The 14,931-nt window shown below is 40.6% G+C and overlaps 2 protein-coding genes across 3 annotated transcripts; both read left to right on the forward strand.

Annotated features, from left to right (window-relative positions):
* Window positions 1–30: 30 nt before the first annotated feature.
* LOC130155407 (uncharacterized) lies at window positions 31–4,354 on the forward strand. 2 transcript variants are annotated; one of them, XR_008824061.1, is made up of 3 exons: window positions 31–866; window positions 2,717–2,929; window positions 3,943–4,354. XR_008824061.1 is itself a non-coding variant. In XM_056352602.1 (2 exons), exons 1-2 carry the CDS (start codon window positions 365–367, stop codon window positions 2,857–2,859), a joined length of 645 nt encoding a protein of 214 aa, XP_056208577.1. In that variant the 5' UTR covers window positions 31–364; the 3' UTR covers window positions 2,860–4,354. The 2 variants fall into 2 exon arrangements, 1 of the variants encoding a protein (XP_056208577.1); XM_056352602.1 differs by having other exon boundaries at window positions 2,717–4,354.
* A 177-nt stretch (window positions 4,355–4,531) lies between these two features.
* Window positions 4,532–14,589, forward strand: DNAJC12 (DnaJ heat shock protein family (Hsp40) member C12). The gene is made up of 5 exons (XM_056352603.1): window positions 4,532–4,747; window positions 7,730–7,808; window positions 10,161–10,300; window positions 11,522–11,723; window positions 13,486–14,589. Exons 1-5 carry the CDS (start codon window positions 4,670–4,672, stop codon window positions 13,578–13,580), a joined length of 594 nt encoding a protein of 197 aa, XP_056208578.1. The 5' UTR covers window positions 4,532–4,669; the 3' UTR covers window positions 13,581–14,589.
* The last annotated feature ends 342 nt before the right edge of the window (window positions 14,590–14,931 follow it).

Here is a 14,931-nt window from a genome sequence, read left to right on the forward strand (position 1 = left end):
CAACAAACCGGGTCACGTGAGGGGGGGGAGGGGGCGGGGGCGCTGGTGCCGTCACGTCACGTCGCGTTGCGTCACGCGCCGCGCCGCTCGTGCCGGCTCGCCCCTGGCGCGGCGGGGCGCTTTTCCCCACTCTGCGCGCGCGCCCGCCCCGGCGCCATGGCGGGCTCTCGTCAGCGGGCGGCGCGGCCCTGAGGGGAGCGTCACCGGCCCGCCCGCCGCCGCGGTCCTTCCCCGCTGCGGGGCGGTGGTCGCCCACGGCGGGCGGGGGGAGCCCCGGCATTGTGCACCCGGGCCGCCCCCCCCCCCCCCCCCCCCCCCGGGTCTCAGCCCGCAGCGCGCTCCGCCGCCGCGGCGCTGCTGGTAAATGGCTGCTGCGGGGTGGCTGCCCGGGCCTCCCCGTAACGGCAGGCGGGGCGCCGGGCAGCGGCCGCGCCTTCCCGAGGGGCGGGCGGTGGTCCCGGCACACGCTCCCGCTGCAGGGCGCCTTGTGGGGCCGGCCCGCGGCTGTGCGGGGCCTGGTGAGGGGAAACCCGCCAGGGGAGACCGGAGCGAGCCCCGCGTGTGTCGTGTGCCGGCCGGGAGCGCTGGCGGGAGCGGCCCCCCGTGCTCTGGAGGCGGAACGGAGCTGAGGGTGGGAGGCATGTGCACGATACAGCTGCTGCCGGGGACGCTGCCGGGCCTGCGGGCTGCCCGCAAGGGTTTGCGCCTGCGGGCTGAGCGCCTGGTGGGGATGGATGCTGCAGTCTGTTACCGTGGCGCTTGGCCTTCTGGGCTACAGGAATGTTTGGGGAGGGGGAGCCTCGGCACCCAGCAGAACAACAGCTGTTTTAGGAACGGGCCCTGTGTAGCGTACGAGAGCGCTGATGGTAAATTGCAAGGGTTGCCATTGGGGGTTTGCTCTAGAGGCATTCACAAATTCATTCTGTTTCATATCGGTGTTCCCTGGTGGGATGTGTGCAGCCAGTTGCTGTGGTGGCCTGTGGCTTTCCAGGGATCTCTTCTGTTACGTAAACTAGAGAGACAATCCTTAGTGGCTGACCTCAGTGCTGAACTGTGGACCACCACTTTATAGTAAATACAGAGGTAACATGTGTGGGCATCCTTCAACACAGTGTCGCTTTCTACCTGGAAGTCTTGTCTGGATAGAACTCTGCTGCTTTCCCAGGACTTCTGCTAACAAAATTTTGATCAAAATTTCATGGATATAAACGTAAATATTTTGTTTATCATTATTTCTTAACATCACGAACTATTTGCAGAATAGTTCTGCTGAATTTTATACAAGTGAATCCCTAAATTTAGTGGCAAGACCAGGATTAGGCAGGTAGAGTTTCTCCCTCGCAGGCCTTGATAACAACAGCTTCTAAAAAAGCTTTGCGTTAAGATTGTTGATATGTGGTTTTTGGCTTCAAAAGGGATTATTTTATCGATAACTGACTTTATAGGTGGAAGATGTATTTGTAAGCAGGTGTGGGTGTGCGTGCGTTATTTTTTTCTTTTTCTAGTTCTTTGGGCTATTAACCCCCCCAAAAAAGATGTATGTGACGTTTCTCACACTAACTAGATGTGAATCAGAACATTTTTATTATTTTGTGCAGACTTGTAGCCAAGCATTTTTTCTTGTAGCTGAGGCAAGATGATTTATTAAAAAGCACATGCCAGATGCTTTTTGTCAGCATGTAAAGGAGAGGTGTCACTTCAATATTGTTTTGGTGCTTATTTATGTGAAGATTGTGTTCTAAGGAAGAAAATACGTTGAGTGATACAGGTGTATGATCTAAAGCTTTCTGTGAAGGTTTTGGTGAGGAAGTGATCGAAGGATCCTAAACCTGATTCTAATGTTAATGGTGATGTTGCAGTAGTTACCCCAAAATCGGGAAGTCGGTCTGGTAGTGCTTAGATCCTCTGCTATTCCTGCAACTCTGAGCGCGTGTGGGGACAGGGATGGAGCATGAAATGCAAAACTCACTTGAGCTATATTGTGCCTCAGACTTCTTGGGAGTGTATACTCTGTCCTCGGGAAGCAAAACAAAGTCAGTTGAGAAGAACTGGTACAGGAAGATTTGATGTATTGGAATAAATTCAAATAGAGATTTCCAGATCTTGGTGTTTTATTTAAGGAGCCATTTATGACTTTTACAAGTTGATGGTAAACCTCCTGTTATACTGAACCAGAATTTAGTTTCACTCTTGGCTCTAAAAAAGCAAAATTGCTGATAATGTGTTAGGAATGAATAGAAACGTTTTGTTCGTGGTTGAGTACACAGAACAAATACGACATTTCCTCACTTTCAGTACTGTTTGCATGTTCTGAGCAACAGAGCAACACTAGCCAAAATGTGTTGACACATAAGCTGTGCCATCTCCTGCACTGCGATTCTCTTTCAAATGAAGTTTGTCCTGAAGGCAATCTTTTTTTTTTTTTTTTTCCCCTGCATACTGTGTGCAGGTTCTCTTGCTCTCCATTTTTTTTTTTAATGATGCTTTGCTGTGAGTTCTCCTGCTGAAGTCAGTAGGAACAGTAAAAGACTGAGTTATTACTCAGTATTTTGTGTCGTGTCCCCGTCCCCCCCTCCCCCCAGACATACAGACTGCACCGTGGGACCCCTTTTGCCCCAAGCATTGGAAATCTCGGGGTGAGGTGGCAGGGGACAGTGGATAAGTGTGGTCACTGCTCCAGTTTGAATCAAAGCCCTTGTTTATTTGGTCTGAACAGACAAGAGGATAGCAGAGACCAAGGCTTCAGCGAGCAACTTCCCTGTGAACAAGCAGCTTGCAAGTCTCAGGGTCTTGCCATCTGAATCCCGCTCTTGGACCTGCAGCTCACCTTGCAGCACAGAAACAGCCACTGAAAGATGAGGGGAAAAAGGGTTAAAGAGCCTTCCCTTTCACCTTACGCAAATATGCAAGAAATACTTGGACATGAAAGGTATGTCAGGAGTGCTGTTGGGAGGAGGGACAGCTGTTTGTTTTTTGTCCTCCCCCAAAGTACAATCTATTTAAATATTTACACGATCTCTTGCTAAAAGGCTTTCTTTTCTTTCCTATACTTTTCTGGTTTATTATTAAGTTATGAATAGGGGAGAGGGAGAGATTTGTAATTGCTAATTCTTCTACTTTGTTGAAAATAGTATCTGTAGTTTTGATTACTCGGAGAGGGATGGTAATTTCACTGAGGCTTGTGCTTTGCTGTTTAATATTGTTCCTTCTTTTCATATACTTTATATCTTTTATGATCTTAATAGGCTCTCTGAACATACAGTAAAAACAGGACATTTCAGACAATACAACCTTGAAGAGAAAGTGGAATGCTAATATTATATGCAAATCATTTCAGAAGATTGATAGTATAGATTAAATAAAGCACTTGTAAATGCAAGCATTATATATTCAGTATTTTGTAAACGGTTCCGAATGGCCGCTAGGTCCTTCACCGATGAACACACACCTGTTGTAGCCTTGGTCACACCCTATTTATCTGTTCTGTGTAGACTCTCCTACTAGGTCACTGCATCTAAAATTGTAGAACTAGTCAAGGCACCTACTTGGGTTAGTTCAAAGAATCAGCAATATTTAGTGACATGAAAGCATCTTGAATTACAAAGCTCTTGCAAGGGTGGGGAAAGTAAAAAACAGAGCTCCTTAGGGTCCAGAGAAAAGACTTCAGCAAGTTATCAATATTACACCTAGGAAGTAATTTTTAAAAGATCAACAGATGAGAGGAGACACTGCAGTTAAACATGTCTGTGGTCTTTGTTGGATGAGACCTTGATCATTATTCACAGTTCAAAATTAAAGGTATTTTAGCTCAACGTAAAATGAATTTTATAAGGAATGTTCTGCACGCAATGTGGACAAGACATAATTTGGAGGTGGTTTAGCATGAGGATGGCTCTCTGATTTGGCAGTAGGCAGTAAACATCTCATGTTCTCTTTTCACAGTCATAGTTTTGTCAGACACGCAACTGATGTACAAGAGCTGTTTGTTTTGAAGGGTAGCATGCGTGTACCCTAGGTAGCCTTCAAAGAGTAAAGATTCCCCCTTTACTGTTGAAGTGCCTGATAGAGCTCTGCAAGGCTTTGGCAAGGTCAGTACTTCCTTCTCTAAAGTTTGCAGCCCTGTGATCGTTATTTTGGAAATAATCCTTTACTCTTTTCTATAATTACCCATGTAATCCCTTTGTCAACGACTGCGGCGAAACTTGCAATTAGAAGTTAAGCAGAAAACACATTTTAGTATCTGTAGGCTCAGGTGGAGGAAAGATTTCAAGTACATGCCTGATTTTAAGTGGCCGTACATGTGACGGTGTGATCTAAATCTCAGATAGAGCTGGAGTTTAGTTAGGGTCCAGAGCTCTTTTCGGTCTGGGCATGACCGACGGCTCAATGGTGAAGTGACTTTGGCAACTACAAATCCCAGGGAGCATTGCCACTAGGAGGTTTGTGCAGCGGATTGGCATGCTGCGGGGGCCAATGGCCGGCACTGGATTCAAGAAAATTCATGTGTGTCAGCTGCCAGTATTAAAAAGCACTGCGAGAGCGCTGTAGACCTGAGTGGAAATTGCCTCTCTCTTGGGGCTGCCGCTAAACCCTTGCGTGAGCTTTGCGTTGATATTGTATTTCACACCCCCTGTGCCTCGGCTTGAAGAAGCCGGCTGGACTAGTCCAGATGGATGAAATTCTGAGCTGCAGACCGGATGACCTGGAAGATTACTACAACTTGCTGGGATGCAATGAACTATCTACGGTAAGAGCCATCCCCACCTCCCCGCCAGGCTGATAACGTTTTGAATGTGCTTGTCTGTCTGCAGGGGAAATTTGAAGCTGTTTATCTCTGCAGGCAGGACTATTTGAAATGCATTGTGAACCTCCTTTCTTGCCACGTTTATCTTCTAGTGGCTCCCTTTGTGAAGCCCAATTTTCTGATCTGTATAGTGATGTTAAGATCCTAGAATAAGACTTGTATTGAAAGTGTCTTATAGGTCAGGATTATGTTATAGATACAGCTGAAATAATGGTTTATTCATTAGTTTAATTCAAAGTGTGATATGGTTATGAACTGTGAGCTAACTGCATAAATTTGACAACATTCTAATACTACTTTGGAATGTACTTCTGGTTCTAAAAGATCAAAAAAGGCATTTGAATGCAACTAATGCAATGAATGTTTGTAGCTGTAGATCACTGATAATGCTATTGAGTCTCTCAGGTTTTATACACATTGTAAAATTTTTTTAAAAACTATTTGTTGGTTGGAAGGATACCCAAAATTAGTATCTTTTTTTCATTCATCACATTCATGATTTTTAAATGCTAATTGTAATGACATTCCCATACTAGTTTTACTGATTTGTTTTGGTAGCAGATACATACTTTATAATGAGATTTAGCTAAGCAATTGTTGAAGGCTTTGTAGCTAAAACGAGTGTTGTTCTTCCTAAAAGTGTGCATATAACGTTGTTTGGATAGTCTGAGCTAGTGGTATGCTAATATTTCTTAATCTAGTTGTTACATTAACTGGAATTGTTTTGGAAGAGGAGTTTTGGTTACTCTGCTTAATGAGGGATGTATTCAGTGTGGATAAAAGCTGTATTTTGCTCAGTAAATTTAATCAGATGCTCTCATCTGTCCCAGTAGTCAAATGCTGGGAAAATACCTCTTTCATCATACTAGTAAGCATCTTCAGCCTGTTACAGAAGGTAATTTAAAGCTTCTCCTGAGGTAACTGCTAAGAAGTCACCCCAGCAGAGGGCGGTGTTAAAGTTTCGGTGTAGGCTTGTTTCGCAGATGCTATTTCTCATTTACTACCTCTCCCTAATTCCTTAAGGGCTTAGCAATTAATGAATAGCTCAAGTACATATGATAATGATTTTTCAAATTGCTTAAAAATGAAACTAAAAAGATAGAATAAACGCTAATGAGTCCTGAAAAATAATCTGTCAAGTGTTATTTGTTGAGAGAAGCATTTGACATGGGAGCAGCTAATATCTCAAGTTGACTGAGTGTCATTACTGCCTTCCCTCAGGATGGTGCACGCTACTTCTAACATTTAACAGAAATCAGATGCGTTGCCAGTGTTTTGCAATCACATTACTTTGTATATGCAGTCAAGCATTTGTAGCTGCACAGGCTTCTTTGGGCATATGCATGACATTCCCAGCTGCAGTACTTTTATCTAAGCTGCTGAATATTCCAGCCTTGATCTGACCTGGTTAAGCACAAGGACAAGTAGTCTCAGTTTCTATAGATTTTCCCTATATTCAGATAAATATCCGTGTTCATTCTTGGCTTCTTATAGAATTGAGCTCATGGGCACCTAGTTCATCTTCAGGTGTGAGAGAAAGAGGGGAGATTTAAACTAAATTCTTCTTCCAATAACAGTTATTCATATATAGTAGGTATTGGATACCTTGGATACTATCTCACTGGATATATTATATAAGCTTCATATATTTTGTATAAACTTCCTATAATTTTTTCTTCTACTGAGTTTTTAATTTAAACTGAAGACTTCCATGCTACCCCTCTGCTACTGTACATATTTTAACTTTAAAGTTCCCCTTTATGTAACTAAGTTTTGGCGATGGTAGCTAGCTATACAGTATTTCAACAAGTTATCTGTACAATGTGCATATTGTTAAGTGTCTTACTGCCTGGAAATATACCACGGTATATCTGTCCTTCTGGAAGAAGTTACCAAGAAGAGTGAAAAGAGTAGAATTCTTAAAATACCTCTGTCGACCACATTTTTCCCAGCATATGACAACAAAATTTGGCCAGCTAGTTCAGTGAACTGGAATTGTATTCTAAAGAAAAAAAATCTTATGAGCCTTAATTTTGAAATAAATCATTTAAATTGTATGTAAATATCAGGGTTTGAAGGATGAGGAATTCATATAAACAACCTTTCTAGCATGGGAAAGAATAGCAGCTAATTGATATCTTAGGGCAAACAAATTGTTGTGAAAGCTGAAAATTTGGAAAATCTAAGCTGATGCCCACTCCAGTGGTTTCCTGTATTTTTTTAACTGTTAATATGCCTTTGTTTTTCCAGTGGTTGTAATGCTTTATTGCACTATAAACTGTGTGGGAACTTGTAATAAACTAATATATGCCAATATTCTAATATTGATTATGAATTTATTCTATTCCAAGCCAACCTTTTTGCACAGCAAATTAACTTGAGAGGAAAAATATGAACTACTAGTTATCTGGCTTTCGGGTATCCAAAATGGAAAAGTCATGTGGTGCTGGCCAGATTTCCTGTGAGGGGGATATGGAGAAAGCCCCCCTGTCCCACAGATTGATCTTCAGCGGTACAGAAGGTCTTTGCTTCCTGCAATGAGACTTCGTTAAAACTTAGAGTTGATTAAACAAAGTGAAGAACAGCTGAAATGATGCATTTTGCCTACGTGGTCAAATGTGAGGAAGGGGTTTTGCAAATACGATCTTTACACATTTTTCTTAAAGCCAAATTGCCATATTGGTTGACTGAGCTTCACAAAAACAAGAATAAGGATGAGCGCCTGGAAAATGAAATTAAATAAGCAGTGTCACTGACAGATGGTTGTTGTTACCTATTTTGCCTGTACTAAAGCTTGTAAAAATGAATAGGAAAAAAAAAAATCTGTCTGCGTTCTTTGTTGTTCCTCCCAACCCCTTTCAAAAGCAAATTTGAAAATCTTTTCTGTGTGTATTTACTCACTTTGAGTCTCAACGTTCTATTTAGGTTGAACAAATTATTGCAGAATTTAAGATTAAAGCCCTTGAATGTCATCCTGACAAACATCCTGGAAACCCCAAAGCAGGTATGTATTCTTCCCAGAAAACCCCAAAACAGGTATTATGCTCTTCCCTGTTTAAAAACAATCTGTTTTTCTTATATTAACATGACTAAGCTATTATTTTCAGCCTTAAAACTTTATTAAATATACTTTTTTCCCCCAATATATTTTATCATGTCGTATTGAGCATATTGTCTTTAAATAGCAAGCTTTAATATTCTTTTCTAGCAGTTGCACACTCCTAGGTGATAGAGCAGGAAGACACTTTTTGAGGTTTTTTTTTTTCCTAGGACTTTCAATTTTTTTTCTTTCTATGATAGAACATCTTTTAATCCAGAAATTATTGATGGCGTGTATCCCTTTCTAGACTGTTGAAGTTGGCCAGCATACTTGCGTCAACGAGTTAATTTGCTTCCATGAAACAAGCCCATCGGGAACACATTAAATGTACTTCAGTTTCTTTTAATGTAACTTAATGACTGGAAATAGAGGAGCCAGCACCACCTGCTTAGCCATCTGTTAGCAGAGCAGCAGCTCACGTTTGCGTTTATGAAAGCGTGCAGTTCATCATACCTGTGATGGCTAAGCAGCCCCTGAGTTGTTTGGAGACAATCTTGCCCCTTCCTATCTATGCAAGATAGCTCTAATCAGTGCCCACCGATGTCAGAATAGTTGATATAATAAAGGTTGTTCTGACCATAATTATGGTCTCCACCAAAAATTTGTTGTAGAATAATTAAATATGCTCCTCATTTTAATTAATGCACACAACTTCCTTTGGATTCCTCGTATATGTTTAACTATAAACTGAACAACACAAGAATAAACTGAACACTATAGCGTACCTACTTGTGTGAGTTTGACCTCATCCACACCCTCCTTCAAGAGAGCAGAGCTGGGAGTTCAGCAGGTGTTAAATGAGACATGCACTCCGGTGCCTTGAGCAGAGCTCTCGGCAGGGCTTGGCTTTCCTTACTGATGTGCCATCCTAGCCTAGAATCAAGAGAGTTGATGGTGGGGAATGTGGGTGTTAAAAGGTGTAATAGGTGGGGTTTTTCACTTTGAGATTCCTTGACAAGGACCCCCCTGAGATTTGGTGTTTGAGAGACAATCTATCACCTATTAACAATGACTTGATCACTAATGTTTAATTTATTCTAAATGACAGCACAAGTAATAGTGAAACCAATGAAATCGACTTTGCAGAAAATTCTGGATATTGCAGTAGGGAAAATATTCCAGTGCATGGTCCTGTTCTGTCTGCACTGCCCCAAAGTCCGTCCATCCCTCTGCCCCCAATTAATTGAAACGAAGTAACTCAAAAAGGGAGGCCAGGTGCCAAATGTTGGAGCAGCTTTGTTTGTCAAGAAGAGATAATTTATGCTCCATTTACCTGAACGTGCGCTATTTACTTTAAATACCTTTTTACAGTACATTACTGGTGAAAGTTTGTATTTTTTATTTCATCAGCTTAAATCTCAATAAAGAGTAATTAAAGTAGACCTTTTATTTGTTAAAAACTAATAACACTAGAAAAAAGGAAACCTAATAGAACTGCCCCTTCAAGCTGTTGTCTGCTGTTTAATTTACAGCTATCAGTTTTGATTAGCATTTGGGCTTAGTTTATTTCAAAAGAAATCTCTCTAATTTGTAAACTGGAATAAATGAATAACAATAATAATAGATCATGGTAACATAGGTGACACAGAGATAAAATCTAAGTCTTTATAACCCTTCTACAAACAGTAATATGCAGCTGCATCCTTAGTAACCATTTAATGAAAAATTAACTTGTAGGGGAAAATGAGAGCTTTCATTCATGCAGTCTGGTATTCAAGACAACATTTTAGCATATGTAGAAAACATGCCTAATAAAATGCACAAGTTACTTAATTTGAACTATATTTAGATTTCTCTTTTTGCTTGTCTCCCCCACCCACCCACTCATGCCGCCTTGTGCTTTGCTCCGAGTTCCTTGCTGCTGTGGACCTGTGTTCCTTCTAAGCCTTAAATTCTAGTATGATTTCCCTTGTCGAGGGTGTCTGCAGGGGGTGACTTGTGCCTTTTGCCTGCTGTACTTTGTAAGTTTCTCTGAACTTAAACGTAGGAGTTTTTGAAGCCAGTAGACAAATGAGCAAGCATTTTAGTCTTCATTTGAAAAGGGTATGAGTTGTCCACCGAAGGTGCTATGACCCTCAAGCCAGCTAGGTCTGTGCAAAGCTGTAAGCAGAACAACCCTATACCTTTATCACTTAGTTCTTCTGTCTCCTCTACTCTGTTTGCTCTAAGCCATTGTTGGCAGCTCCCCTTTCACAGCTGGATTAATTTCTGTGAAAATGAGCATTGGCTTTAGTGTCTTTTTGGTTTGTGTTCTAGTGGAGAACTTCCAGAAGCTACAGCAAGCTAAGGAGATTCTTGCTAATGAAGAGAGTCGAGCACGTTATGATTACTGGCGACGAAGCAAAATTGCCATTCCATTCCAGCAGTGGGAGGCCCTGAGCAATTCTGTGAAAACGGTGGGTGTTAGGTCTAAGTTTGGGCCTTCAGGAGGAGGGGAGGTAGGGCTGGGCAGAGAAAATGTTGCAGTGAGTGAGGGGATGAGTTACAGCGCTTCTGCTGCACTGGTGGGTTTTGAGGATGGGAATAGTAGAGAGTTATCCCTGCACTAAGCGTGTTAAGGAAATTCAGGAAAAGTTGGAGGGCTACAGAAGCCCATTCACAGAAGGGTTTTAGGCTAGTAGGTTTCGATTGAATTTATCAAGTTGCTGCTTTTACGTGTACTATATGACGTTAAGTAACTTAACTGTTTTGAAATGCTTCAGCACACCTTGCTTTTGTAGGAACCCTTCATTTATTGTCAAAGTTAGATTAAAGCTAGGACCTTTGTATGATATAGTCTTCTTTTGGGATATTGCTTATCAGCTGGGTTTTCATGTCATCTGATTAAATAAAAAGCTAACTGAAAAATCTAGAACATAGGCTCCTTGGAACTCTGGCTTTCACACAGGTCTTTGGAGACACCCTGCTAGGCTAGTGGGGTGATTTGTGACAGACAGATGTTCTGAGGGTTGGTTTTCCTCCTAATTTTGCTAGTGAGGTAATTTGGTAGTGTGTTCCTAGTAGATTCTAATTCGATAACGTCTAGGTTTTATTTTTTTTCTGCCTTACTAGGGTGAATGACAGTTACAAGTCTATATTACATTTTAAGGCAGGTGAATGTTTCCCTTGCCAATTCTACCCACCTCAATTCTGCCCACACGAGAGGTTTGAGAGCCCCTCCCACTAAAGCGTTATGCCTGAGCTTAGATGTTTGCTGGAAGCATCCCATCAAGTTTAGTTCAGTTTCAAACAGAAGTCACCCTACAGACTAATAGTAAATCTTTCCAAATGGTCTTCCTTTCAAAGGGCATCTTGAAGTAAAAGATAGCTTTGAAAATGGATGTTTCCTAAGTCACTCAAGCCCTCTTAAGGTGTCTGAAGTCATGACAGAAGGAACTGGACAGAAGACCTTTAGAATTACTTGGTGCATTTGTACTTTTTGTTGTTCATCCCCACCTCACATAAACTGTCCTCTCACATGCTATTTGCAGTGTGTAACCATGCTTTCCCCTATCCTATCGACCTGCAAGCTTCTCTCTAATATGTGCTTATCTTATGATACAAGAAAGAAAAGACAAGTTAATTAAAATCTTTTAAAGCATAGGAATTTGTTCTTTGTTGCTTTTGCATTTCTTTAGTCAATGCACTGGGCTGTCCAAAGTAAGAAGGACCAAATGCTGGAAGCTCCTGACTTGAGTAATAACAGCAACGTAACTAATGAGATTTGGACCCAACAGACTGAAAACAATGAAGATGGATTGTCGGATGGGAGCAGGGAGCAAGGAGATGTTGCAATTCCTGATGCGAGACCACAGTCTTCAAAGAATCCAGACTCCCCAAGTAAGTGAAACCAGCAGTTACAGAAAATTGCAGTATCCAGGGGCTGGCCTGAAATTAGTCATAAGAAATTCTTCTCTGGAATAATATGTTTAACTGGTAGCTTTTTTAATGTGGTTTTAGGTTGGGGTTTTGTTTTGGGTTTTATGGTGTTTATTTAATTTTGAAGCTTTCAGACCTTTCTTCCTACCCCATATTTGTTTGCTTGTTTGCTAGTAAAAGCGCAAAGAAGAAAAAAAGTATTCTTCTCAAACCAAAATAGAAAGTTCAGTTTTGCTGCTATATCAAGATGGAAAAAAAGCAAAAAAGACAATTATTTTCAGCAATTTAAAAAAAAATATTTAAAAAACCTGTTAAGTATTTAGGTATTCTTTTTTTTTTTTTATCCAGCATTCGGTACTTTTGCACAGTTTGCATGTGATGAGTTAATGAGAGCTAAACATTGAGACTTGAAGGCTTCTTTCGTATTTGAATAGATTTTTTTAAAGAATAGTGCAAGCACCAGAATAAATGTGTATTTCAAAAGCTGTCATCTGACAGTATTTCCTGGTTTACTCACCACAGTGGCCACCCTCTGTTCTGCTTGATTCTTCAGGAGTTTCATTATCTTAGACTTACGTTATCAGAGAACTATTATTAAATTCCTGTCATTTCTTCCCATCTTGATCAAACAAGAAATGAAGTTGAACGGTGAGGGTAGGAAAACCTAATTTAATTCCAAACATTTGTGGGAATGCAGAAAATATGTAAGAAAATTCTACAAACAAATTTATATGAGGGGTAACTGAAAAGTTTATATTTAAAAATTACACTTTATTATATTATTTGCTATTTTTTGGTAATTAAATCATCATTTTATGCTTTGTAGAACAGTACAGTTTCAAAGTAAAGAAAGCATCGTTATGTTCCTTGTAATGGTGAGCTTTCTTTGGAGGCATCTTCTTTCTCATAGTTTTTTTTAGTTTTAATTTCCAGAGATTTCAATGGGAAAAATATAAACCCATGAAATGCCTGATTTATCCAGTGGGCATATATTTATATTAATGAATATTAGAATGTATTTATTTACCAGGGCCTGTATGCATTAATTGTTCACATTTGATGTTAGGATGGTGATAATACTTCTGGTTTAGTCCAGGAAAATGTACTATATTGGATTCCACTTTTAAGCTGGGATATTTTCAGTTCCTGTCTGCTGGTCCATAAGAATTACAGGCTACAACTCCATGTAGCTATTTCAGCCTGAATAAGAGATTTTAACACTAAGTCTGGTAATAGGTTTCAGCTTCCGGATACAGGAAGATCACATTTTATTATTAACAGCCCATAGAGCTTACCAAACGTAGCACAGGGTCTGAAAAACTCCCTTACTGCCTTGTATGTGCACGGACCATCAGTGCCTTCTCTCCCCACTGCTGCCTTTCACGTACTTGAAGATTTATCATGTCACCCTCTACCTGTTCTTCTTCAGATTAAGCAAATGCAATTTGTTCAGTTTTTCTTTCTAAATCCTCTTTTCTGGGCTGCCATGCTCTTGCTGTTCTCCTTTGGACTCTTCCCAGCTGATAAATAACTTGAGTTTGGTGTTTGCTTGAGTTCTTATTCAAACAATGCCAATAATACAGAGGCTGTCCTGGCTAGTCAAGAGCACTGGAAATTACCAATTTTTACTTATTATTTTTGCAGAAGATTATCAGGTATTATTTCAGACAACTTAGTTTTATACATGTTTATAATAATTTTCTTGCCTTTCTCTTTTTCTCAGGATTTTCAGAGGCAAATTACTGGCACTTGCGTTTCCGCTGGTCAGGGGACGCTCCATCAGACCTTCTGAGGAAATTCAGAAACTATGAGATCTAAAATGTGCAAGAGTGTGCAATCATCTGTTCGACAAGTCAGTATTTTTTTGGTCAGCAGTTACTTGTATTTTGTATTCATTCATTGTGATGTGAATGTTTGAATAAATGTCTGAATACTGATTTGTTGCCACACACTCTCTGAGCATTACAGATGGAGGTCTTTTTGTTTAATAAGCAAAGCTTTTTTCAGTATTAAAATAAAGTGATTTTGTGAAATTATCTAACATGTTATGTATTGTATCTTGTATTCTTAAATACTGTGTAGTGAATATTTTTCTCCATTCTGTGATGTTACGAGGAATGTACTCTCAGTAGAACCAAAAGTCAACGTTAAGACTCCAGCATATCATCCTATTCAGTGATGATTTTCCAAAAGTGTATGACAATGTACTTCAAACAAAACTGTGCTTGTTTCTAAACTGTGTACTCTAGTTCTCCATTACTGCAGTGATTTACAATGCACGCATGCACAATACTATTACAAATGTAACTTGTTGGAGAATTGTGATCTTAGGATACAGATGAAATAAGAAGGTTCTTATTATCCAAGGTCAAGCACTCCTAAAAATCACTTGCTTTCTATCTTAAGTACGCTTTTTGCTCCAGCTATTTACTTTGGAAGGCAGTTCCAGAACTTCACTTCTCCAGTTAGCAACTACTTCTAAAGATTTATTGATGGACAACTGATACCCCTTGCATCTGTGCCAGCATTGTTCTGTGGCTTAATAGTAATTTCCCTCCCTGCTCTTGCCTGGTAGACAGGGTCCTGTCGGGGTTTTGTACGGTGAGGAATGAAGAATTGGGGCAGTCAGCGTTCATGTGTACAAAATCTCACGTTAAATGGTTTTGATATTTTGATATAGAATTGTCAAATCCTACATTGTGCTTGTTGATTTTGTATTTTCTTTTTTCTCTGTAAACCTGGCTAAATAGGTCAGGTATCAACATTGTGGTTTTGTGCAGGCAAGTGATTCCATCAGCAACAAATAAAACTGCATGCATCCAGAAAAGGGTTGTTTTCATTTTTAATATTTAAATCCTCTACCCACCACAGACATCCCTTTCGAATTTCTTGTTACTTGTCCACTCAGTGGGTAAAAGCTTAAGGGATTCCAGTTATGAATCTTGGCCACCTCCATGGAAAGTCTTACGTGAGAACTACAGTCTTCTCGAACACGGCATCAGTATTACTGCGTCTGTCTCTCCCTGAAGTGACATGTGTGGCTCTGCCGTGCAGGGCTATGATGTGCTGACTGACCTACTGTGCTTCTCCTGTTTGCTATAAATCGTAACATGAGTGCCCACCAATGGAACCCTGATAATACGTATTTCTTATTAGCCTCGTCAGTAAA

Source organism: Falco biarmicus, chromosome 9 (assembly GCF_023638135.1).
Source record: "Falco biarmicus isolate bFalBia1 chromosome 9, bFalBia1.pri, whole genome shotgun sequence".
In the NCBI taxonomy this organism is placed as follows: Eukaryota; Metazoa; Chordata; class Aves; order Falconiformes; family Falconidae; genus Falco; species Falco biarmicus.

What these genes read in the sequence shown, in the direction of transcription:
- DNAJC12 (XM_056352603.1), top strand. Translation starts at nt 4,670, where the DNA reads ATGGATGAAATTCTGAGCTGCAGACCGGATGACCTGGAAGATTACTAC. An exon ending in TCCTGGAAACCCCAAAGCAG is followed by an intron (nt 7,809 to 10,160) that starts GTATGTATTCTT and finishes TTTGTGTTCTAG; the next exon opens with TGGAGAACTTCCAGAAGCTA. An exon ending in TGAGCAATTCTGTGAAAACG is followed by an intron (nt 10,301 to 11,521) that starts GTGGGTGTTAGG and finishes GCATTTCTTTAG; the next exon opens with TCAATGCACTGGGCTGTCCA.
- LOC130155407 (XM_056352602.1), top strand. Translation starts at nt 365, where the DNA reads ATGGCTGCTGCGGGGTGGCTGCCCGGGCCTCCCCGTAACGGCAGGCGG. An exon ending in AGCGTACGAGAGCGCTGATG is followed by an intron (nt 867 to 2,716) that starts GTAAATTGCAAG and finishes TGGTCTGAACAG; the next exon opens with ACAAGAGGATAGCAGAGACC.